At 34.5% G+C, this 27057-nt stretch overlaps 3 protein-coding genes and 1 pseudogene across 4 annotated transcripts; 1 reads left to right on the top strand and 3 right to left on the bottom strand.

Moving 5' to 3' along the window:
• Positions 1–1724: 1724 nt before the first annotated feature.
• LOC108227429 (uncharacterized) lies at positions 1725–7721 on the bottom strand. The gene is made up of 4 exons (XM_017402558.2): positions 7528–7721; positions 7034–7138; positions 4401–6940; positions 1725–4273 (listed from the first exon to the last, which is right to left on the bottom strand). The coding sequence occupies exons 2-4, from the start codon at positions 7055–7057 to the stop codon at positions 2965–2967; spliced, it is 3873 nt and encodes a 1290-aa protein (XP_017258047.1). The 5' UTR covers positions 7058–7138; positions 7528–7721; the 3' UTR covers positions 1725–2964.
• A 3069-nt stretch (positions 7722–10790) lies between these two features.
• Positions 10791–14752, bottom strand: LOC108192860 (uncharacterized). The gene is made up of 2 exons (XM_017359362.2): positions 14534–14752; positions 10791–12071 (listed from the first exon to the last, which is right to left on the bottom strand). The coding sequence occupies exon 2, from the start codon at positions 11671–11673 to the stop codon at positions 11041–11043; it is 633 nt and encodes a 210-aa protein (XP_017214851.2). The 5' UTR covers positions 11674–12071; positions 14534–14752; the 3' UTR covers positions 10791–11040.
• Positions 14753–16987: 2235 nt separating this feature from the next.
• Positions 16988–19698, bottom strand: LOC108224246 (beta-carotene 3-hydroxylase, chloroplastic-like). Of its 2 annotated transcripts, XM_017398763.2 has the most exons (8): positions 19192–19698; positions 18940–18999; positions 18542–18613; positions 18193–18327; positions 17776–17901; positions 17470–17526; positions 17203–17292; positions 16988–17131 (listed from the first exon to the last, which is right to left on the bottom strand). In XM_017398763.2, exons 1-7 carry the CDS (start codon positions 19579–19581, stop codon positions 17203–17205), a joined length of 930 nt encoding a protein of 309 aa, XP_017254252.1. In that variant the 5' UTR covers positions 19582–19698; the 3' UTR covers positions 16988–17131.
• A 1537-nt stretch (positions 19699–21235) lies between these two features.
• LOC108227513 (probable polygalacturonase) lies at positions 21236–26380 on the top strand (annotated as a pseudogene).
• Positions 26381–27057: the final 677 nt, after the last annotated feature.

Here is a 27057-nt window from a genome sequence, read left to right as displayed (position 1 = left end):
AAGATATTTATTTATTTACAAATTTATTTAGAAAATATTATGATACCAGCGTGAAGCGCGGTTTATAAATTAGTTATTATTTTAATAATAATTTTGAATTGATAAAAGAGGGGGGGAATAAAGAAAAAAGGAGGGAGTTGAATTTTTTATTCATAAATATTAAATAGGTAATTGTTATAGGTTACCAAAAGGCTAGAAAATTTGAGGATGTATTAGTGATTTTGGTAATTACTACGAGTGTTGGAGCACCTATTTTTTGATACATTACCTAAATGTGAGTTTATAAAAAGGTCGCAATTGTTTCTTGTATAGTTTTATAATGCGTGATTCGGCATCTTCATATTTATTAAATGTTCAAGATCTATTTTAACAAAAAAACTACATATTATTCTTATATATCTCTATATTCAAAATAAAATAAATATTAAAATATATTTTATAAAATTCTTATAATCCTTGGCAGTGATTTATAATATTTATTTGTTATTTTATAAAATATGATTTACTATTTATTTTATTTTTGGTTAAAAAGGTAATACATCTCTTTCTATGCCTCCTTTGTTGTTTTTCTCGGCTGCTCTTTGTGTCACGGTTTTTAAATTCTACTTACCACTTGTTCAAGCATGTGATTGTAAATTGGAAAGCCAGTGGTCATTACTTCATGGGGTTAGGTGTCTCTGGAATTATTGAACATTTTAGATATGTTGCATATATTATGGCAGGTTTTGATTGGCTGTGGGACTCTAGTTTAGATTAAGTCGGTTAGCGTGCTAAATTAATGTAAGGCCCTCCGTTGCATCCTTGTTTTCCCAAACTGCCCCTGCCTTCTGTTACACTTAATGGTAGTTTGGATGGAAAATGTTAAGTGGGTGCAAAATGTTATAAATTAAAAAATTATAAGTGGAACCTGCAAAATTTTAAACAATGAGATCAAATCGCAAAACACCCCAAAATTATAGGTGCAAAGTGTGATTTACTCTTTAGAAAATTGGAACCATCAAATTTTGAGGTCCTGTGACGCAATTTGCACATTGCTATTCAACAGTATTGAATATCACAAATTTTCATATTCTAGTTGTATCTCTCGAGATTCTTGAATGTGATCAATTATCAAAAATAAAATATTAATCTGGCAAAAAAATTTAAAATTAAATATTAAACTTGAATTTTATAACTTATGATTTGGACAATTTTTAATTTTTGATGAATTAAAAGTTATTAAAAATATAATAACAAAAATAAATATGATATATGGGTAAGTTAGGATTTATGGATATCTTTTATAACAAAATATTAATTCACTCAAAAAAAATAATCTCAAACTACTGTAAGTCAATTTTTAATTTATTTCTAATTTTAAACCGACTTACTTTGATTTATTTCTAATTTAAGCCAACTTCTAACTTATTATACAAACCGATTATTTTTCAGTTTAGTGTCAAAAATGACTTAAAACCGAACTTTATGTCAATGCAAACGGGCTCTTAAATCACCCGATGACCCGACTCGGCTCCTATAAACAGCCTTATATCTTGCATGTTCTGTTGCAAATATTGCAAACAAATTGAGTTGTTTTGGCCTTAAATGGCAAGAGTCTCCACTTGCGCTGCAAAGTCCCTCAGAGAAGATATTGTTCTAAAAACCGGTGATCTTAATTCCGCACCATAATGCTTGTTGACAACAAACACTAAAACATTCCTATAGTCGGTGATGATTTTACAGAGTGTCTCGAAAGGAATTTTCTTAGTTCAGCAAAAATTAACAAAAGGAATCACTAAGCAACAATTCAGTTTTGTACCAAGCAATGCTGTAGAAAAGCCAGAGCATCATCTACCAAACACAAAAAGCTTAGATCCTTGACAACTTCAACTATACTAAGACTTAACCACCCAAGAATGACTTTATCCAAAAGCAATCAGCAACCCCAAGTTTCACAGTTCAGAACCTAGCAACCACCCATGTTTAAGTAGACTTCCACAGACAAAAATTCCTAGAGCATACAAGGCAGCTAAAGAGACGGTGTCTAAAAATGCACACCAGCATATATAACCACTTCATTTTTATCTGTTCTGGTAGCTCTTAGGCTGTTGACTACTCTATATTCCAGAACACAAGAAGAAATTTGAGCAACTTTCCAAGTTTGCAATACATTAATAACTTGCCAAAAAAATTTACTTTACCTCCGCGTACCATTATCTCAGCCATTCCCCCGCGTAAGGCAGGAGCCTGAAACAAAATAATCTTGAAAATGCTCAGAGACGTAGAATATCAACCAATGCAAAACAAGGGTAAATGCTTAAGCATCATCTATTCATCTGCGGCACATGTAATCCATCTATTATTGTGGTAAATACGGAGTGTAGACATAAAACAGCAAACCATTCTTCTGAATTTCACTTTACCCCCCGCCACTAAACTAGTGCCATTATAGTCAAGTACACTTCTGATGGAGCTTATGGAAGTCATACAAGAAGTTAATATAACTAACTTCATCAGAAGGAGATGAAAGATATTGTTGCCAACAACGTTTATTAATCATAATCTAACTGATCTCAGTCTCAGCAGCCTGTGTGCATTGGACAAAATAAAACTCATACAATTATTTCCAGAAGCACCAATTACACGTACCACTCAAGCATGGACTGCACAATACGAGGCAATATGAAGTTAGCACATAAGATATGAGAAACTTAAAAACAGCTTTCTCAGTATCACTTCCATAATTTCAAGAACCCAAGTGAAAAGAAGATTGTCAGTGTGCTTTGCAGCATATCTCAGATCAGAATTCTAGAAGCGCAACCATTGCTACTTTACCATATCCTTGCTCACCCAGGTACATATAATCTGGCAACTACTACATGGAGCACTGTTGTAGGGTGTATCACAAAATTCCCAGTGTATTGTTTTCGCAAGAAGATTTCTCATTATTATTTCACAGAATCTAGCCTACTAGGTAGATTAAATTTAAAACTTCCTCCTTTTCATTTCGGGGACATCATCAAATCCATCATCATGCCAAACCTGTCCACCACGTCGGTTTCCACCCTCCTCCAGGTTCCTTGTTCTACTAGGCGAGATCCCAGTTTTATAATTAATCCGCCTGTCAAACTCCCTTTCCCTTAAGTCACCTCTTTCAATATGTTTTGAATCTGCCTCTGGACAGAAAGGCCTGTTCCCATTCTCATTAAACCGATAAGTACCCCCATCAGCACCATTAAAAGATGGCCTAAAAGAACGCCCACGTCCACGCCTCTCGCCATATTTTCTTCTGTCATCACCCCTTCCCGGACCACCGTAATCATTATATCTACCAGAGTAATTAGGCCCTCTGAAAAATTCATCATCTCTCCTTTCACGAGGATCTGTAATATTAACTCTTCTACTAGTACTTTCCGGTAAAAGTCTGTCATATGGACGTCTTCGATTTGGATTAGCAGATCCAGACTCTATATTCCTTAAATCATGGGAAGGTCGAGCCACATAGGGAGGAGACCCACCCCTTCTACTCATTGCCTCTTCAGAGAAACAAGGATCAGGAGATCTTGTTCTATCCATTCTATATGTGGTAGGAGATCGGCATTGATTTAATTCTTGAAGTCCAATCAAATTATCGGATGATCTTCTTCGAGATGGCCATTGGCCCGGAGAGCGACTTCTGGAACTTACTGGCGATTTTGATCTGATTCGATGAGGACCCCTCCTCTGGACGCTTGTAGAGAAGTTTCTACTCCCTCCAACAAATTGGTCATCTACCACTTCATTCACATGCCGAGGATGATCAAATGAACTATCATCAACATCTTTGGGCAAACCCCTCGTGAACTTCCCACCATTCCTTGTTCCAACAAAATCAGAATTATGCTCGCCTATTGATCTACTAGAATTGGCATTGCCTGGAAATCTTCGCAACATTTGAGTTCCCCTTGTTCCAGTTCCATCCGTAGCTCCAGGAGAGGGCCTCCTTGAATATTGATGACGAGAGGAACTTCCACCCCTTCCTAAACCTGAAGACCTACTTGTAGCTATACCATAACCATTACTCTCAAATTCAGCATCATTACCACCAGCACATTTATATCTCAAATACCGGTAACTACCTGGATTATAATTTTTTATATCTGCACCAAAATCACGATCTGAATCCCATTCAATACGTTGACGAAAACCTCGCCCTCTCCCTCTTCCACGTACAAAATTTGTTCCAGAATTTCTGAATGACCGATCATGGTATCTATCATTGTCAAAATTTTGAGGAACATTGTAGTATTCAGATCTGGAAATATGCCAAAGGAAAAAATTGTCAAACATGCTGCTAACAGTATAAAATATGATATTGAGGAAACAAAAAGGGAATGTAAGATGATATGACATGAAGAAGAGGTCATTCAGAGTGTAATAACCTATTCCTTCGCAGAGGTATTCTATCTTCCTCGAAGTCAGTATGCCTATCCCTTTCTGTTGCTGACAATGGTCTGCTAAGCATAAATCTGGGTTCAGAAGGTGATGCCATGTTAGAAGCTCGAGATAGATTTATAATCCGACTGCGACTACCTCCACTATTTCCATCTTTATCAGCATCTGCATAATTATTATCTTTACCAGAATTCTTATCACTGAGATTTGATTCTGTGAGTATGGCTATATCAACCTTTTCAAATGTGTCAGTCCCTTCAATACCCGCAGTTGCAATCTGACTGACTGCATTTCCATTATCCCGACTTCCGGCAGTTGCTCCATCAGATAATTCGTCCCTATCATGGTCTTCTCGATCATCAGACTGTCCTGATAGAACGGGAGGACTTCTTCCGGTAGTGTTTATGAGCCTGTTTGCGTCATTCCTGTCTGCTGTCTCTTCAATTGTTGATTCTTGCAAAGAACAGTCTCTATTAGTAACCTCATTGGTTGCTTTCTGAATGACAGTTTCATCAATTTCTTCCATATGATTATCATTTAAATCACCATGATCTTCGACTTTGCTATCATTTATGTCAGGGGCTGGGGCATTAGTACAATCAGTAGCATCCTGATTAATCATTTCTATCTCCATGTCTACTGCTACATCTGCTTTCACATGCATTAGTGCATCACGGACCTCTCCATCTTCGTAATCAACTTCTTTGCCGCCATGTTTAGATTTCAAATTTACCAGAACTTCATGATTACCTTCTGAAGCAGAATCAGAGCGGTAAGCATCTTCTTCAAGAATGTCATTCAATATGTTTTTATTTTCCTCATCACTTTCAAAACCATCACTGTTTTTGTAGGTACTTGCATAAACACACTCTGCCCCCAATTCGCCCTTTTCAGGTTTATCAGCATTCGCATCTAATGCAGTACCAGCGTAGGTCATACCATCAGATGTAATTAATTCTTTACTGTCAAGGCCCAGTGACTGAGACAGCATTCCTGTAGCAACTTGATCAACCAATCTAGAGGATACTTGAGTTTCACCCTTGTCCTTGTGGGCTTCTTCCACGCGAGAAGTGTTTTCTAACTGATTTGGTAGATCCTCACTCGCTTTCAACTTCGAACAAGTAAATAAGCCTAAAGGAAATGATTCATTCGGCTGACGAGAGTCACGAGACAACGTTAAAGATAAAGAAGCATTTTCTTGGCATGGAATAACCCTTTCAACTGACACTTGTGATATAATTTGCATTTCCTTGCCTTCTTGAACTGGTTCAGATTTAATTGACATAGGTTCAGTTACATTCTTAAGGCTGACATTTGGAGAAATAACAGCTTTTGTAATGGACTTCTCCATCAGTCCCTTGTTCACTTGATCCGGTAATTTCACAGGAATGCCTTGAACCGCAACCGCAGTATTTCTGTGGTTGCCAGTTTCATCAAAGGGTTCAGACTTAACTGTGTCACAACTAGCAGAACTTGTACTTCTAGTAGAAACCAATCCTTCAACCAATTCTGGGTTGGGCTGAGTTGCACCTGAATTAACTTGAGCTGAGGGATTTGATTGTTTTACACTGAAAACTGTCGGAGCGGAAGTGGACAGGCTTAGCTGAAGATAGTCGTCAGATCCATATTTGTCAACATGAGAGGATGTAGGGGAATCAGAATTCCTACGAGTCACTCCAAAAAGCTGTTCCTCAGGTTCACTAACAACTTTAGGTACTGCAGAGAACATAGGTTCCTCATCATGCATGTGACAAGGTTTCGTGACAGTTACTTGACTATCGGAATCACCAGCAGGAACCTCCCATGCGTCCATTGAAGTATTCAGATCCCAGTTTGACCTTTTAGCTTGGAAATAAGTACTGGCACTACTTACCATAGAATTTTCAACTTTATAACCACTTGGAGAATTATTCTGGCTCAAAGACAAGCACAGTTTGGAAGTATCGATTTTATCAGGGATTTCACTACCACTCTTGCTATCTGGATCAGCAGTCGGCGCATGAATAAGGGGTTCCTCAGGTCCTAATGACAACTCAATTTTCCCGGGCCTTTGAAATAATTCAGGAGTACAATCCTTACCAGCCTGCTGTAAGCCAGGCAAATTCTTCCTGGTCGACTCAACAGAAACCTCAGCTTGAGCTGAATCAAGCTTATTGCCACCTATCATGTTCTGTTGTCCAGTTGAAAACAGCTTCTCTCTTGTGTGTAAGGAATCCAATGGAATTGATAGAGTCTGTGCTTGAGATGCATTGCTAATCTGATTACCAACTCCAGCCAAGTCAACATCTGTTTCAGCCGTAATTGCCTCGTTAATATTCAAAACCGGCGACTTGCTTGCATATGATGCTCCATCGTCAACCTTTGATGAATCTAACTCATGAGAAGGGCTAGAAATTTTCGCCTCGGTCGGAGAAATGTTTGGCAACTCCGGTAATTCAGGTGAAGGAGACCGGAACATCAGGTACTTTCTTTTCTTGATAGGTATGCCTGAAGAATAATTACTCGACTGCCAAGAAAAACTCCCAGTCTGCAAATACAATTTTCATACTCAGTTATAACAAGAAACTACCAAATACTCAATATTCCAAATCATAAATAAATTAAAAATCGAGATTTACACCTCTTCTTTTCCTGAAATAGACATCGATCTCGATCTTTCAAAAATTCAATTCTCGCAAACCGCCAACCCTCCTGCAACTTCACCAAATCTTAATAAACCGCAATCCTGCAACATAAATAAACATCAAGAAAATCCAAGATTTCTTCCTAACGTATACTAAACACCGCAATCAATTCCGCAACAACTAAATCAGTCATTAATTCAAGATTTAATCAAAAATCTTGGATTAAACCTAGCACAATCATATCAATAAAGTACAAAACAAAGTAAACACTCAATTTCAGAATCACACACACAAAAATTTAAAAATAAAACAAAAAAACAAAAATCCGACCCGATTGGAATACAATCTGACCTAGACAGAGATAAATAATTAGAGCTCGTATATATCAGTAATAATTATATCAGAAATTAAAGAGGCATATCAGAGAGAGATTTAATTAGTTTTTTTTATGGAAAAAAAAAAGAGAAATCAGAATAATGACAATAATTACCTAGACAAGCATCATCGGGAGAAGAGAAAATCAAAGTGATTGTGTAAGAAGAGAAGGAGATGAGATTTATAGGTAGAAGAAGATGTGGTTGGACTAAAAGGAAGCTGGGTTTAATTGATAATGCTTTGATTGAAACATAGACGTCGACTCAAAGACCAGGGAAAGCCGAGGGTTTCTTTCTTTCTTTCGTTGTTGTGTGTGCATACAATCTATCATTATTTATACACAGATTGTTGTGTTTTCTGGTTAAGAAAATTAAAATAAAAATAAAATTGGTGTTTAAAATATGGCTATGGCCTATGGGGAGTAAATGGATTGGTGAGGTGGAAAATAAAGTCAAGGGTGCAATTATTGTGTAGAAATAAATAGGGGGTCCTGGAGTTGCGAGGTGGGAGGAGTGGTTGGAGACTTTTCGAGTGTGATAACTGAGGGTTTTTTAGCTTAATTTTTTTTTGTTTTTATATGGTGGTTTTTATGAAATTAAATTATTAGAATTAATTTGTTTTGTGCTCGTAAAGCATGAAATAAAACGGCATAATTTCAAGTTATCTGTATATAGACGTTGTGAAGTCACTCGTATAGAGATATTGTGTATTTCGTTTCAAAAATTTTGGTCGGGAAAAAAGAGAAGAGAATAGGAAGTCAAGAATGAGGGGAGCAATACGTAAAATCTTTAATGTGCTCCAAAATTGTGTGTAGAAAGCAGTGTTACAGAAATCGGGAATCGGACCTAATCGGTTGAGCTCCTGATTCAAGGATTAATCGGAAACCGGGGATTAATCGGAAGGATTAATCGGAATTAAAATCGGGTTTATTTTAATTTTTAAATATTATTTAATATTTAGTTATTATTATATTAGCTATTTAGTAACTAATATATTTACTATATTTATAAACTCTATAATTATTCATATTTAAAAATAATATAGTATTTTAATTTTAATAATTTATCACATATACTTCGATTATGAAATATATATAAGGATTAATCGGATTTCAAAAATCGGATCGGTGACCGACCTTGCAAGGGATTAATCAGGGATTTATCGGTTAAATCGGGGATTTTTAGAACACCGGTAGAAAGGAGTATTAGACAAATTTTTTAACTAGGACATTAGACAAAAAAATTATTTTTAACTAGGACATGTACGATTTTTAATGCTGCACGACATGTCGAGCTTACTACCGCTAATAATTGTATTTTTTAAAAAGCAACTTGTTGGTATGTATTCTTTCGAGGTTGTTAATTGGCATCTTCATGCTTGAATGAAACCTTTTTTTTTTTTCAATTGACCATGTGGGCACCGCAGAGTTTGGCTATACTGTCAACTACATCATGTGATGCTTACAATATTTCAAGATTATAATATACACAAGTGAGCGAATATTAAAATTCATAACGAACATCTAATATAATAGAATCCTACTAAGTTCTATTGTCAAAAGTTATAAGTCGTAGAACGCCAACAAAATATAAAGCGTAGATAGCATATACACAAGGAACAAATCAGTACAAAGCAGTAGTTGAGGAGCAGTCTGTGACTCAAAGTATATATTCTTTGCCAAACCAGATGAACTTATGCTGGCAACCTTATATACTCACATCTCATACCTTGCATCCAAGCTCCTACTAACACAAGAAAGACGGGACAGTGTTTATCGCTTAGTAGCGAGAATTTATTTATAAATGAAATATAGTAACTTTTAATTTATATGTTTGAGCAATATTTTTTTGTATTTATAATTTATTGGATATAAAAATTATTCATATAATAACAAATCATTATAAATTATCTTTTAGAGGGTCCTTTATATTTTTGTGAAATCAAAATTTCAAAAATAAAAATAAATCATTAAAAAAATTTATGATTTTCAACTTCACATCCTGACTTTATTTCAAAAAAAAAAAAATTCACATTCCGACTTATAAGCCAGATGTTAGACTTATAAATTTCCGGCCAAACAGCCCCAGTAACAAAACTGAGCTTCCATATGCAGCTGGAACCTGGAAACTATAGTAAACAGGTGCCTCTGCAGTCTGCAGCTTGGAAATGCTTTGTGGAGTGATCTTTTTATACTTGAAACATAAAATCTAGACACATCGCGAAAGGTGTAGGTCCACTGAGCACAGCCTTGTTGAACAAAATATTCACGAGCTCATCAGAAAGGAGTAAACAGGATGGTGAACACATGAGAGTGACATCCACCAAACTAATTGAGCAAAACTTCAACAACATTGTCCCCTTACCATTCATGTATTCACATCACATATACAACCTATGCATGATTCTGCTTTTGTTATCAGATGCTAGCGTTGTCCCCATTGTCATCGATCACTCGATGCCATGAACTTTTCCAAGTGGAAGAGTCTGTGAACTGTGCTACTAATATAAGTATGGTTAAAGTTCCATTACGAAACCACCAACCAAAAATCCATTACTGTCCTGTTGTACTATTCAAGAATATCACTTATTGACACAACAAATTTACTTAAATACACAAAGTTCTTTGTAGATAGTAAAAAACTATTCAATCATTTTCACAACTTGATAGATATCTCTTGTGATAAGCAAGAACATTTTATTTATCTATGTAGTTTCTGCAACAGCTTTCACACCATTAGACAACTAGTACCTTGTTTAATGAGGGTTAGACAGCAATGCCAACATCGCGGAGTTTTGTGGGTGATCTAACCAAACCTGAGTAATGGATAGATTGTAATGGAGATTCCTTTTGCTAAATTACAAACAAGAATTAATAATTTTGACAAGGAATTTGGTAATTGGCTCTGGTGGCTTTGGTGTGGTTATAACTATTTCATCAAAAACTCTTCATCGACATGTTGTTTCACTTGTTGCCTATTGTGAAGAGTAGTTGCAGTAAGGGAGCACTGAAACACCATTTATTTTGGTTCCGGTTTACAACCTGTCTTATAAAAGCAAAGGCTAGTATAGTGCATTGGCAGGGCAAGAAGTTTGCACCATCTTCATACTGGTTCTGCAGAAGATCTGATATCCAACTATTGGAAAAGTAGCAGGAATCTAGGATCTCAAGACGGTGACCTGGGCTAGTACAAACCCGCTTACAAACGGTAATAAAGATAATGTGAAGTAACAAACAACATAATTAACCAATGATGATCTAATTTGGCAGGCACCCCTATGATCTTTTTTGTTGTTTAAGATCTCATACGTGTTATACTCACAATTTAGAAGTGAGATACCAAAGAGTAGGACCAGCCATGACAAGCACACAAGATCTAATTATAACCAAAAGACAATAATAAAATAAAAATGTCAAAGTCACAAAGTTGCAAGACCACTTCATATAGGTACAGAGTTCCAAACAAACCAAACAAAAAATAACAAAGCATAGCACGAAAAAAGTTATAACCAGAACGACAACATATGATGAACCTCATCTGCATGTTAATGCAAATATCCATACAACATTATTGAGGAGACCATCTCGACTACAAAGGCGAGCAAACCAAATTAAGTGATGCACTATATGTTACCCTCTAAGCATTTCATTGAACAGAAACTTGTCCGCGCGTGATTCTTCTGCAATCCGGAGAGACGAAACAGCTTGTGCAGCTATAACATCTGCAGAGAGATCATTAGACTCCCAACCTTGCTCATCAATATATGGCACTTTGAGATCTCTTGTAAAAGACCCAGATGAGACTCTCCACCCATTACAGTTGTATTCATTCCACATGCATCCAGATCTGTACACATCTGGAATCCTATCAGGTCCTTCAAATGAATGCGTCCCGAGTTCTTGACGAGGAAGAACTGATCTGTTTCCACTTATAAAAAAGTCAAATTCGCCGGCAGTTTCCCAAGGCTTAAACCCTTCATTCTTCTTTAACATGGTTTTACATGAATCGTCCGAGTCTTCACCAAGTAGGACTTGCAGAGCAACTGCTTCAGCAATTGCGGCCCCTTCCTCATCAAGCCTTTGTTGTTCTTCTATCTTTTTCTGCTTCTTCTTTTCAAGTTCAGAACGAATCGCTGCAGAAGTAGCTAGAGCTTTTTCCAAGCGCCTCTTCTTCTTCTCAGCTTGTTTGATACGATCTATGTCATCCTTCACTTGCTTCTTCTTGACTTTTCTAATACCGCATGGCACTTTAGCACCCTCCATCTTATATTTTATTAATATTCAATTCCTACTCAAACTAGTCTTTCAACCTATAATAGCTCCTTTATCCCTTTCAACAGAAGGCCCCTAAGATGTATACTTTAACTATTTCTTGTCACTGCTATTTAAACTATATCAACTAAGTTACTTGTGCGAGAGTATTTGCAGCTACTACACCCACTCAGGTCTGAAGGAGTACCTCATCTTACGAACAATGCAATCCCAAACAGAGACAACAGGTGATAACAGGAGAGAAAATTGATAAGCATTAACAACCATGTCTTTTGGAACTGTTCTTTCTAATTTCCCACAACCGTTGCATTTATCCATAACCTGTATACCAATGGCAAACAAATCTTAATTGTAATTATAAGTGCCACTGCTAGTTCACATGACCTTTTCTGCAGCCAAAACAAAAATAAGAACCAACAGTTAGAGTTGTCAAATGGAAGACAAGAGCTACTACTAATTATAAACAAGGAAAATGAAGTTCTACAGAAAAAGGTAGTCCCAACAAAGGTCAAAACGGAGAATTAGTATATATAACGTAAAAATCCATCTACAAGATATTATCTCCAAAAGTAAGAATTTAAAAGGCAACACCAAATTGCCCTTGTAGAAGAATTTAATCAAGGAAACATCTATATTACTATATAAATTAAAATTAAGGTAGATAACTATAAAAATACAAAGGACACACAACAAATTGCCCTATAATATGACTATGACCTTAATTACATTTGATGTATTTTGGAGCTTGTTTATGCTTTAAAAAATCTTCCACTATTTTCTCCAATTTCCTAACGTTCACTTACATTTGTTATAAAATTTGATACAACATTGCTCAAAAAGTCTTGGGTGCTTCTCTTATCATTTCTAAGTTACAAACTTAGGACAATTTAACTTAAGACCTTACACCGGACTTGCAACTAATATTAAATAGGCTTGGCCAAGTTACTGGAGGACTCGATAAACAGTATTAATGATGATGATGAAAAAATAGTCACACACAACATTATTATCACAGTCCATAGAATCATCTTTGCACATTAGTTCAGTTTTCTTTTTTGACACAAAATTTAAATACATCTAACACAACTAGAAATCAATGATTTGTGCCTTGATTTGTTTACCAATCCAAATTGCTAGTGTTCCAATAGAAATGTTTTCAACCATCTTCCTAAATTCATGAAAAAACTGTACGCTTTAGGTGATCTATAGTTATCTGTAATACATAGGACTACGCTTCACTATAAACCTTTCATACTACAAACAACACCCATCGATATTCACATGGGATGAAAAGCACCAAAATTTATCTATACTATATTTTAAAACTTAACAAACAAAAGTTTAGTACGGTTAGTTAGATCTCATATATATTAGATAGAGGGTTAATAATCAATTAGCTCACTTTCTTTATTTCAAACTTTCAACATATCAAGTGAATCACCAACAAATTTTTTGATCTCGTTTGCATCACTTATTTAAAATAAGCAAATGTCCATCTTTCTAACTACTTTAGTTTTTCTAACTAAATATGTCAAGTCCCAATCAAGTTCATTTTATATAATTTAACAAAAAGAATTCATCTGAGCTAACTTTGTAAAAATTTATCAAGATGTAACTTAATTTTAAATGAGTGCTGCATATAAGATCAAAAATTTGTCGGTGCTCCACTTGATACATTTGAAACGAAGAAAGTGAGATAACTAACTCATTAAATAGATTAGAATCGTTAGATCAAATTTTACATAATATTTAATATTTTAATATGTAAGATGCTTTTAAAGGTTTGGGGTTTAGATTCATCAATAACATATTAATATTAAAATTAATTAATGTGTATATATATATAAGAAAATTATTAAATATTAAATAGACCCGTGCATCGCACGTGTTATAAAATAGTATGAGTAAGATTCAATTAATCAAAAATTTCTGAACATAAAAAAGGACTTGGTTCACCAAAATGTACCTACAATATCACTAATTAGAGAAACAATTTACCTCAGTTTGTAGATTGGAGGCTAAGATGATGGTATTTCAACACAAGTTATTAGCCTATATGTATATATATTACTAAGTTGATTCCTTTATTGTTATAAATATAACCAAGATCCAATTTCTAATTTTCACAAGCGAGAGAGCTATGGATTAACTTTTCAACTCATGCCTCGAAGGTAACAAGGAATAGATTTATATCATGAGCTAAAAAAACCATGTAATTAGTATATAAAATCCATAGCCGAGGCGTAAATTTATAACAAATAACTTAATTTATACCAAACTAATTAAGAGATCAAGTCAGTGGAGAGATGCAAAACAGGCGATACTCAAATTTATGAAATGACGTAATTCATAAATGACGTAATTGCTGCACTGCCTAAAACGAGTAAAATACTAACCATGACAACATACTTACAGAACCGTACTCTGCAGCCTACTTACAATCTGAATTGTACTTTCATATCAAAACTATTTCAAAAAAGATGGAACTCATCAATAAACATCAGAAACGTTACCAACATCCATCTGATCTATAGCTAAATAATAGACAAGAAGCTTAATAAAATCAAATACGTAGTTAAATCAATTCCAATCAGATCAACCCAAGCAATTCATTGGCTATATAACCCCCAAACTCACTTCAATTCCTACCTAACAACTAATTTTACAATTTTCGACAAGCGATCTATAAATTAAACACACAAATCATCGGATTTCAATACAATCACTTACATAATTAAAGCAATTCATATAATTAACATCAGATCAAGCATCAATCAAAGCCAATCGAATAATAAAATTCCAGTAACATTAATATCAGATCTTAAATTAAATCATAAATCAAATATCATACCTTGCAAATATTCGATAGAGATGAGAAGATTGCAATCGCTGCGTTTCGATCTAAAACCCTAAAACGAAAATAAATTTACTGATTATTCAGATAAATAAAATAGTATATTAAAATGCTTAGCCTATAGATACATGTTTGTTTATATAAGTAATGAGATGGAGAGTAGGATGAGAAAGGGCAGGATCGTCATCGGGATTAGCGACCTGATATGATCAGGACACGTGGCGCTTGATGCAGCCATCTTGTGTGTTTGACTTGTTGTGGGAAGGCAGTCAACGCAACTAACAACTCTGACCTCTGAGTAGTTATGAGATGAAGGGCTGCGATTGGATGGAGTTTGTGGGGCCTTTGGCCAGCCCTTTGATTGGGTGACTTTTATTCAAGATGAATAATGGTCCAGATAATGTATTATAGTTATGGTGGGGATGATCTTACGAGATTAGTTTAGGGTTGTAGGTGGATAAGTTTATTGATAACACAATTACGTGTGAGCCTAACAGAAAAAGCGTTGGTCTACCGGATTAAATTTTAGAAAATTTACTTTTTCCTGGAAATATAATATATTTTAATTATATTTAAATTTAAATTATTTTACCGTACTAGGCACTTTCATATATTTATAGTAAAAACAATTTGCATCTCATAAGTCATGATTATTAATGTGAGAATGCATATACAAATACAAACTCTTAAATTTGCAGTAATATTTAACGCGCTTTAAGTTTATCTTCTAATTTTGTGCACATAGTATGTGAAGTGAAATAAAGCATTAAAAAATGAGGAAAAATTATATAAGAACTAGAAAATATAATAAATTTATGTTAAACAATAAAATTGATAGTTAATATATTTTGATTTTTTCAAAGACAAGTTAAACGAAGAGATTAAGAAAATTGTTTAGATACAGACTTACAAAAAAAATTCCTGAAAGCACCTTAAACTTGAATAAGATTAAACTAACAAATTATAAATAAACTAAAACTAGAAAACTATAACTAGTAAGTTTAGGATCGGAAAAGTTTGTTTAATCGAGTGTCTATCTGGATCTGTATTTCTGTTGGGCTGGGCTTGGTGGTATAGAAAGGCTGGATCACAAATTTTAAGTTGAATATATCCAATAAACTTGCTCCTTTTGCTTTAATAAAATTTATAAACAAATACGACGATTTACTTTTAGATTTTTTTTTGAACATGTGAAAATAGAATAGCAGGACAAGTTATCAAAATGTAATTGAGTCTTGAATTAAAACATCTAATTTGTTCCAGCTCCTCCCCGCGACGGATACCTTTAAGGCGCATTTGAAAGAACTTGGATATAAAATTATAAATTATAAAATGTCAAAACGAACTTCCTCAAACGGCCAATGTTTAGATAGTCTTGCTTTGTTCCACATTTTCACTACAATGTATAAAATCTGTCAGTGTTTTTCCTGAGCAGTGTCCACATATTCAAAGATAGGACATAGAAGAGATGTGAAAATTCATTTTACTTATTTATATTGTCATCCTGTCATTAAAATATAATAATGATTAATTATTTTAAAAACGATTAAGCCCATCTTTAATGCATTTCGGAAATTATGTTCAGATAATATTTCCGTCTAATTCCTTCAAAAATATATCATTGCCCTTCTTGAATTCCCAAAAAAATAATAAAAATTAACTAGACTCGCATTATGTTTATTTCAAAACTTATGTCCAGCTTACAATCAAACTGGAAATATTCTCAACCGGAATTCTTGATCTGTTACTTTTTCCTGCACGCTACTGTTTTATCTCCGACTTCGAGTCCTTGAAACAGACCGGTAGTCATACTAAACTTTAGGCATTATTGTAGTAGATGTTAAAAACTTATCACTACACAGGAAAAAGATCGACTCAAGTATAAATTTAGTAGTGTGCACGCTTTATTTTCTTCGAGGAAACTATATTATCACCAAAACAAAGCACGTTAAATAATTAAAAGTCGTTGATCCACTGAAGTTAGATATTTAGATCACTACAGTCGAATTTTATTTGTTTTTCGCTTGGTCCCCATTAAGTATGATACAAAGCGTACACGTATAGCTTAAACCTAATTTTTGGATTAGTTAGATTAGTGATAGCAATGCATAATCGTCGCGGTGGAGTCATTTACTTGTAACGGGAATGTTTTTTCTTTCGTCATCATGCATTAACAAATAAATCTGCAATGACTCTTGACTCCATCTGCCGCCAATTATCCTATCCGCGTACACTTGGCATTTGCCTGTTGGTTACCCGCAAATTTGAAAATACTCCACCACTTATCGCAAACAGGCTTTAAAGGTAAGGGACAGATTTTATTTTACAAAATGGTCATCGATTTGGATACTGACACGGTCACACACTCGTATTTAACACATGTCTTCGCTGAGATGACTCGACTAGTTAGCTTTAACAATGCTAATCTCGCAGGGAACTAAAAAGAATGGGTTATACAATAAATCAACTTCATACCTTAGGAGAATCCATAACTAAAGCTTAAGTACATGTTTAACATCACCTGAGTTCCCCAGGGCCGGGGTTCTGATATTTCATCCTCATTTTTCCTTTACGTTCTCATTCCTAATGACCTTTCTAGCAGACAAAAATTAATACACTGAGAAACTTTTGATAACATAATATTAATCTGTTTTATTATATACAACCTATGATCGGCTAGCTCTGGAAGCAGATGACTTGATTCTTCTGTTGATCTCCAATTCTAACGCTTCGTGTCCTCCCACATCCTCAACTTCCTACAGTCCACATATTCAAATTAAGGCTAGGAGGGACATACAAATAATTTGGATTTATATGACTTTTTAATTTATATAAGCAAAGTACAAATAACCACTTGAGGAGAAAGTATGAAGAGAAGAAGCCAGAAGAGGCAAGAGAAACACCAAGGACCACATGCATGAACATATATATACCTTAGGACCCAAAAACAACCCATATGGGACTCCTTTGAACTTTTCCATGTGGTGCAGCTATAAACAAAACATCAGTATCAGCTAAGATCACGGTGTTAATAAAATATAACAGATCAATATCACGAAAAATGTTTAATTAATCCTATGGAGCAGTAGCACTAGTTCTTAAGATTTAATTACTTAACGTACTACATAAAAGTTTGTTAACATAGGGATCACAGCTGCTAACCTGATTATTAATGCTTAAAATACTGTACTGCAAGTAATTAGTACATTAACTAAGAAGTTAACCAATATAGTAATCACCTGATGAGCAGCAGCAACTTTTCTGAAGTAAGGGACATCGGCGATGGGACCTACCGGAAATCGTTTATGAACAAGACCATCGTGGACAAACATGTAAGCGATTCCAAATACTGTGATTCCCAGGCCCTATTATCACAATCACAATAACTCACCACTTAAATACATTCTGCCTTTAACATGTCGTTATTGTTTAATGCAATATTTATAAGGTGGTTTTTCTGCACCGTAACAAATTAAACTCTAAGTTTTGTTTTATTATCGTGAATTGAATGTGTTTTTAACATTAGTAAGGCATTTCATATAGTTGTCATACAGTGATAGGTAACAGAGTTGTTAATGAAGTGTCAATTCATCTGTACGTAGGAAATATCAAGTTAACTAGTGGAGTATAATGAGGTTACAACAAAAGAGACATACCGCACCAAAACAGAGACCTGGAAAATAGCCTTTGTGGAAGAAACCATAAGCTAGCAAAGCTATTGCAGGAACAGCGTTCATTATTGCAAATACATCATTCAGCTCAAATGCTCCTTCTCTCGGTTTATGGTGTGACTATAGGCAAAACAAATATACAACTTTCAAAATATACATGAGATGTGCTAAAAACTCAAAGGTAACAACTATACAACAATCAAATTCATGTCCATCTGCTATAATATATTGAGCTTACAAAGTCTGCTTTTTGCCTAAAAGAACGACGTAACTGATAAAATTTATACATCAAGAACATGGATTCGCACAGTGTGCATATTACAATTACAAATACCTCGTGCATATGCCACAAAGAAGCATGCCACAAGGCTTCATGTGCCCATCTCGCCCAAAATTCCATCCCCACCTGAAAATTTCCATAACACCACTATTCATCCCAAAATTTACAATGAAATTGTCAATCAATCAGAAACTATCAAAAAGCATCCCAGACCGAGTATTACAAATGCCATAACACTGCTAGCATAACCTTGACCCGATATCATCATTACATATTCTTTCATACTTGAATATTCCCTTTTTCATCAAATTCAAATCTCAGTAAGTTTAAGTTACTCGTTAACAAACACAACCCGAACCAAAATTGCCAAGGCTGCTGGCAAAAAAATCAAACACATTGCAAACATATTGGAGACACCAAAACTATATAACAATAAGCACATAGGAACTTACAGCAGCACCAACAGAAAGAGCGAATGTACCAATCATCTCCGAATACGGAATTTCGCCACCCTAGCACAAGAAAAAATTATATTAAATTTCAGAGCTTGTTAAAACTTCTAGTAGTAAGATATCAAGGGATTTTCAGTAGCAGTGTTCATTTAAGAACAAAATTTGTACAATTATTAAGCCCGAAACTAGGCTTGGAATAACAAAATTAAATAATTTTTTCGAGTCAGCCGGGACTAGGAGGCAAGTATATACCTCCATTTGCCAAGAGAATCTGTAATAAACCGCCAAGACAGCCATAGAAGTAATGCCAAGACTCGACATAACCGCCGCCACCAAATACGTAAACCTCTCCGACTTCTTCCTCGCTCTTCTCTCCTCAACTCGTACGGAACAACTCCCCGCCTCAATCTCCTCGCGACTCACTTCATCTCGGTCGGCGTTATTTTCGGGCTTACCCGAGCTATCATTTCGGGGCTCCACCACAAAACAAACAGTGGTTAAGCTCTTTTGTTTGAACCGAAGAGACGGGTTTAGTTTTCGGACGGATGGAGCGAAGAGCCAAATGGGGTTGGGCCCGAGAAATGGGTTGCGGCCCAGAGAGAATGAGGTGGAGCTGGAGGCCGCCGAGATTCCGGCCGCCATGGACGGTGGTGATGTGGTGGAAGAAGAGAGTGAGATGAAAAGAGAGAAAAATGGGGAAGTAAATATTAAGGGGAGAGACGGGATATAGACCACACGTAGTGTGTGTGGAGCAGATATAAATGACGATGCACATGTAACCAACACTAATTACTCTTTCTTAAAATACTTAAAATGAAATACTGGGATTTGGAATCAAACTGGAAATAAAAAAATAGACACATTTTTTTTTTGAAACTAAAAAAATAGACACATTTAAAACTTGTGACAAAATGATTTATAACGTAAATTTGTCTTTAATATTTGATCATCCTCTTAACTATTTTAATTAAGACGCGCGATTTCCGATTCGGCATATCCTCGATGATAAATAGTATAGGATAAAAATCGCAACATTTTATTGTTATAATAAATGATAGTACTAATAACCTGTAGTAATATATTAATAGGATTCATGTCAAATAATGATGATAATATTAAAAGAATAGGTATCTCTGTCAATATATGAAAATTAGATATTATTTCATCATGACGGAGACGAATATTATGTGGGTGATTGGTCCGGGTTTTTAAACCCGGTTTATGGATTTATAAATAAAAATTATTTATTTCTAGTATTTGTGTAAAAAGTTAAGAATTATATATAAATATATTAAAAATACTGAGTTTAATTCATATGACTTCTAGTTTCTTTTCAAATGTTTTAAATTTTTAATCACTTGTAAATCTTGTTTCTAATTTTTAATTCATTTTTATAATTTAAACAAAAAACACCTATCTTAGACTCATTCGACATTCCTGTATTGTAACAGTTAGTATAGAGCTGCATCGAATAAATTTATTTTTATATTAGTTGCTTAAATTTTTAGGCTAAACATTTAATATTAATAAGTTTAACGGATTGCGTGAGGAGTACCGGAACGTAGTTGCGTGGACGTTGCGTTCATTAGTATTTCTTCAATTTTATAATCTCTTTATTGCAAACGAATTATTTTGTTAATTGATCGACACTCGAAAAATATGAATATTTAATTTTGACTGTATTACGATGACTTCTAATAATTATGATCTGAGAGTGTCCTGAAAATATAGTTATAGAGTTATATAATTGGATGATAGTTGATACTGATAGAGTGACAGATTGACACGTTGGCTGCTGCCTATCACCATATCACTTCGACAACTTTTTTCCCTGACCTTTTATTTTGATATTTCAGCCATTTAAATTATGTTTGGAAAATTAGAATTCGTTCAAAATTACTTAGATCAAATGATATGTCATCACAGCAAAAGTATTTCTTAAGAATATTAAACTCTCCGTTCTCTCTCAAATTAGGGTTTTGAGAGTCGACTCCCAAAACTAGCCGTCACTGCTTCATTCTTCACCTTCATCCTCTTCATCCACCAAAACATTTTCGCTCTCCCATCTTCTCCACTATTTACCAGTTTTTTGTTTTTCAATAAAATCGAGTGTTGCTTAAACCTCGAAGATTACAATCGAGTTTTATTCTCGGATCTGTTTCGGATTTGAGTTTGGGCTTGATTGTTTTCTGAATAAATCAGATCTTTTGAAATCAAAGGTCCGATTGTGTTTTCCCGTCTCACCTTTTGGCGTGTGTTGGTTTAGTACCCCATTCTTGGGTGATTCTGCGTTGTTATGTCTTTTTGTGTTATCAATGAGAATGATTGTGATGGAGTTTTGGGAGATCTGGGTTATCGCATCATTATTACTTTCGGCATGTCTATAGCTGGCTCCCGGCATGTAGATAGCTGGGGTATGCTTGGAACGGTGGCGATCGCATGGGCTCACCTTTCACAAATTATAGTTGTTCATTATTCGAGGACCCTTGTTCCTCATTGCTTAGTTTTTATAACTGAGTTGTCTGAACACCGCAACAGTCATGGAACTATTGTGAAGGTCAATTGTGAAGCTACCATTTTCGGGATTGATGTAGGCTGGATTACTCGAGCAGCCTTTGTATTTATTTTCAATTTCAAGAATCCTCGGATTCAATTTGTTAAGCAGTCTGGAAACAATGCGGCTATTTGTTTGGCTCGTTTTATTGTTTATCAACCTGATTGCATTGTTAGTTGGGGATTTGTCCCGACTAGATTTGTTTTAATTTAATGGAATGAATTTGCATTTTGTCAAAAAAAAAATGATATGTCATCATGAAAAATATTTAATTTAAATTTATTTTGAATCCATGGCAAAATTGAATTTGAATTTCGTTTCAATGCAGGACATTCACGCAATCTTAAAAGATCTACTTATAATTTAATCATAAAATAATGTATAAAGATAAACACCTGTATAAATTATTTATTTGGGCATTTTTATTATTAATAATTTTGATATTATTTTGTGTACGTTTAAATATCTAAGTATCTTATAATTTGAAAGATGATACCCTGTTACCGAAGATTTTCACTTATTTCACACGTTCATCTCATGATTTTAAGAAGCTCAATTAAAGAAATTTATTATTTATAATTCTAAGTTTAAGTTTTAATTAATTTTATATTAATTTAATTTTAAAATCAATTAATATATTTATATAAAGGAGAAGCGAGAGTCGTATAGGTGGTGCCTCCAGTCTTTATGCACTTATAAACACTTCAACAAATTGTAGGGTTACTCGCTGGTGGTGTCATTTTTATACGACAACATCATAACCGGTTTTATACTGAGAAACTATCGTTCTATACTGAGAGGGCAAATACGCTCTTAACTAGTTAATTTATAATTATGAATGTACTGTTTTTATTATTGTGCTTCCATGCTTAGCTTACCGTCTACGGGCTAAATTTAACCGGTTAGTCCCCGAGGTACTCTACCATTTCTTTTAAACTGCCAAAATTTGCCGTAGGAATTACAGTTATAAAAGTAAATATGGGTCCACCACGCAATTTGTATGTGTTTCAACGAATGCTTGGTTTGTGTATTAAATATATACATAATGATATCTGATAGATTTTAATTGGAATGTTTCTATGTTCACATTTATAATAATATCGGGTTAATTATCTAATTGGACACTAACTTCACACCAATATATCAGCCGGAACATTCTCCAATTTTCGGTCTCATTTGAAACACCTTTTTCAGAAATTGTATCATTCCTAAAAATAAAATGTTAAATTCGGAAACAAATCGACAGTTTAAAAAGTGTTACTCATGCGGCTTTAACACAGTAGGCTATAGAGATTATGTAGATATAATTAATTGAATTTCTGCGTCCAGAAAATGTCATATATGGATTATTAGGGTTCTTTATAATCCATCTCTTCCACCCTCAATTTTACCTATTTTTTTGACGCATAAATTCAATTAATCGTACCTACATAATGTCTATAGCCTACTGTGTTAAAGCCGCATGAGTAACACTTTTTAAACTGTCGATTTGTTTCCGAATTTAACATTTTACTAGGGTTGTAAATCGATACGGACTATCCGGTGTCTCGGCTCATATCCGGCTCGAAAATATGATACATGTCTCATATCCGTTTTGAAAACGATCCAAATCTGGCGGAAAAATTAAACCCGTATAATATATGATCCCAGATACGAGCACACATATACCCGCTCAAATTCGGTCTCATATAATTTTTCATAATATGATCCTACCCGAATAACCGAATATGATCCACGGTTCATATTCAATTCAAACTCATATACATATTATATTTTAACACCATCATATTTACAAGTAAATAGTCATCATTTTATAAAATTTTAATATCTTATTTAAGTTTATATCTTCATAAAATATGATTTATTTAATGTGATAATGCTTATTATCTTCATATATATTTAATAAATGATATATACCAATATATAACTATAAGTTTTAATTTAAAATTAGTATTCTTTATAATATTATGTTTACGATAATTATTTGAACAACTGAAATAATAATGATATTTAGTGTAATTGGATCATATCCGGCTCATATTCGATGGATCATAAACTACCCGGTTAGAAAATAAAAAATACGATACTGGATCATATCCGGTTCAGATCCGAATCTCAAATACCCGGATCGGTTTATATCCGAATAAAACGATCCCGGACCCAAATCTGGACAAGCTAAAAATAATATGATCCGGTACTTGAGCAGAAGGGTACCCGGGATCACCCGGATCATTTTACAGCCCTACATTTTACTTTAGGAATGATACAATTTCTGAAAAAGGTGTTTCAAATGAGACCGAAAATTTAAGAGTGTTCCAGATGATATATTGGTGTGAAGTTAGTGCCCAATTAGATAATTAATCCTTATAATATCAATTAAAACATTCATGTCATCATATATACTCCCTCTGTTTTGAAATATAGGTCGCTTGACTTTTTTGCACCTATTTTGAAGTCTTTTGACCGCATGCTTAAAATCATTATTTTTAAAATTTTCATTTTTAAAATAATAATATCAATCATATATTTTTATTCAAAAAAAAAAATTTCAAAATAATGAATTTTAGCATGCGGTCAAAGGACTCAGAAACACGTGCAAAAAATTCAAACGACTTATATTTCAAAACAGAAGGAGTAATTTTTTTATATTTTGACAATGTTGCATCAAATTTATTTAGGATATCTTTCTTTCTGTGAATAAGATCTGAAATTCAGTTTCAAATAAAAAGAAATACTATCACCGCGTCCATAGTTTTGTTTGTTTCCAGTATGAATCAACCGTATCATACATTCCATTTGGTAACAAAGATTTGCTAATGCATTTATTTCTATTACCGCTTAACTAATTAATTTTAATAATGATCTTTGATATCTCCGCAACGCTACTCTCCTGTAACCTTAATTATCTCTCTCGCTCTGGCACTATAAATATTCTGGACCATCTCTTTGTTACACATATAATTTTCCTGCAAAGATCATCAACAGAATGGGGTTTTCTCCGGTATCTAAAACCTCTCCTGTAAATCTCTCTCTCAATTATAGCGTAACGTTTTCTTTTTTATCGTAACAGAAAACCTCTCCTGTAAATCTCTCTGCCTGGTTATTTTTTGTGTAAATTATAGTGTAATGTTTTTTATTGTAACAGATTGCTGTACTAGGATTTTTGATTCTGGGATTGCTTGGCGCGCCAGTGGTTGAATGTGACATAGTGTACCAGGCAATCAATTGTCGTAAGCATAGCGCAGCCTTGACGGATTTCGGAGCAAAAGGTGACGGCGTGACATCAAACACTGCGGCTTTTCGGAACGCCACTGCTTGGATCGGATGGCGGAGCCATCCTCATTGTGCCTCCAGGAAAATGGCTCACTGGCAGTTTCAATCTCACCAGCAATTTCACTCTTTTTCTCCAGAAGGGAGCAGTTATTCTTGGATCCCAGGTAATTTTGCAGAAGTAGAATGTATAAACATTTATTTACTAATCACTTGCTCTCAGAAAATAGATTAAATTGAGTACGATAAATTTTCAGGATATTTCGGAGTATCCTCTGATCGAACCATTAAAATCGTATGGGAGAGGAAGAGATGCTCCAGGGGGGAGGTACATTAGTCTTGTGTTTGGCACAAACCTCACTGATGTTGTCATAACAGGTACTGATATGGAGTTTGATTTTACGTTTGTGTATGCATAAAATTTTAACGAAATAATTGATTCGATGATGTAATGTGATTAGGGGAAAATGGCACAATCGATGGCCAGGGTGCGTTCTGGTGGGATAAATTCAGGGCGAAAGAACTCAACTTCACCAGGCCTTATTTGATTGAGATAATGTACTCGAATCAAGTCCAGATTTCGAATCTGACTCTGCTCAATTCTCCCTCATGGGTTGTCCATCCAGTTTACAGCAGGTTGGGTATCTCTTTTGTGTTGCAAAATTATACAATTAAATCATCAATCTTTTGATATTTTTCCTTCATTTGATGAAAATATTGTGATGTTGCTGCAGTGATGTGATAATTCAAGGTTTAACCATTAATTCACCAGTTGGCTCTCCTAATACAGATGGCATTGATCCAGGTCTCCAAAGCTATATTCTCTAAATGATATTTCCATTATTTTTGAAATTGTCTGCTAGAAAAGTATTTATATTTTGCCTGTACTTCAGATTCTTGCACAAACATGAAGATAGAAGACTGTTTCATAGTTTCTGGAGATGACTGCATTGCTGTGAAAAGTGGTTGGGATGAATATGGAATCGCCGTTGGAATGCCAACAAATCATCTCATCATTCGACGACTCACTTGCATATCCCCTGACAGTGCAGTGATTGCTCTTGGCAGTGAGATGTCCGGAGGCATCCAAGACTTAAGAGCCGAAGACATCACTGCCATCAACTCTGAATCAGGAGTGAGAATCAAATCAGCTCCCGGAAGAGGAGGTTATGTAAAAGATATATATGTGAGGCGCATGACATTGTACACAATGAAGTATGTTTTCTGGATGACGGGTGCTTATGGAGACCACCCAGACGAGGGTTATGATCCGAAAGCACTTCCAGAAGTGAAAAACATAAATTTCAGAGACATTAATGCTGAAAATGTCACAATGGCCGCGGATCTTTCAGGAATTAAAGATGACCCGTACACTGGGATTTGTATTTCTGATGCGGTTATCAACCTATCTCCGAAACCAAAGAAGGTGCAATGGAATTGCACCGATGTCAGTGGGATTACAAGCAATGTGGGTCCTCCGCCGTGTGATTTGTTGCCTGAAAAGGTTTTAGAATCAGGCTGTGATTTCCCTACTGATGTATTGCCTATTGACAAGGTTCAGCTGCAGACTTGTAAACTGGCTTTCTAACAAATTAGCCACTAGTTTGGGATGTGAAATTTTGGGTTAACATATAGTTTTGTAGGCTATGGTGCAACTTATATGGCATAAAGTTCAGACAAATAAACTGCATGTCTAATGAACGCAGAATGAGGACGTTCAAAAATTCACAGTCTTTCAACTTCTAAAAGCAGAATTGAATCACTAGACCTGTGTTTCTGAGAGCAGCAAAAACCAGGATATTATAGTTCGTGCTTAAAAAAAGTTGAAAAGAAAGAGTTCCCAACAAATTATGGTTAAAGAAATCATAAACGCCTGATAAAAAAAAAGAGAAAAAGAAATGATAAACGATCAAGGCTGCTCTGTGCTACATACTAACCCATGTCCAATTTGAGTCCACTTTAACCGTATATGAAACTTTTTTTTACTTGTATTTAAAATATTTAAGAATTACATCTAGCAATAATTATATTTTATAAAATTCATGTTGATGTAGCTGTATTTAACATGATTTTTAGTATCAGTTTTAAAAGATTGTATCTGATTTTGATATTATACATACCTTAGATAAAATATCACAAAGTTGATACTAAATCTTTATTATTTAAGTTTAGCGTTTCAAAATCTCATGTATTATGCTGATATTTCAAAAAAAATAAAATATATTGAATAATTTCACAAAATTTATCATTTTATGAAGTTTAAAAATATCCATCAATATTTGAATACCTTCAGA

Source organism: Daucus carota, chromosome 6, assembly GCF_001625215.2.
Source record: "Daucus carota subsp. sativus chromosome 6, DH1 v3.0, whole genome shotgun sequence".
Lineage (NCBI taxonomy): Eukaryota > Viridiplantae > Streptophyta > Magnoliopsida > Apiales > Apiaceae > Daucus > Daucus carota.
The sequence above is the reverse complement of the archived record's forward strand: the minus strand, read 5'-3'. Positions and strand labels throughout refer to the sequence as shown.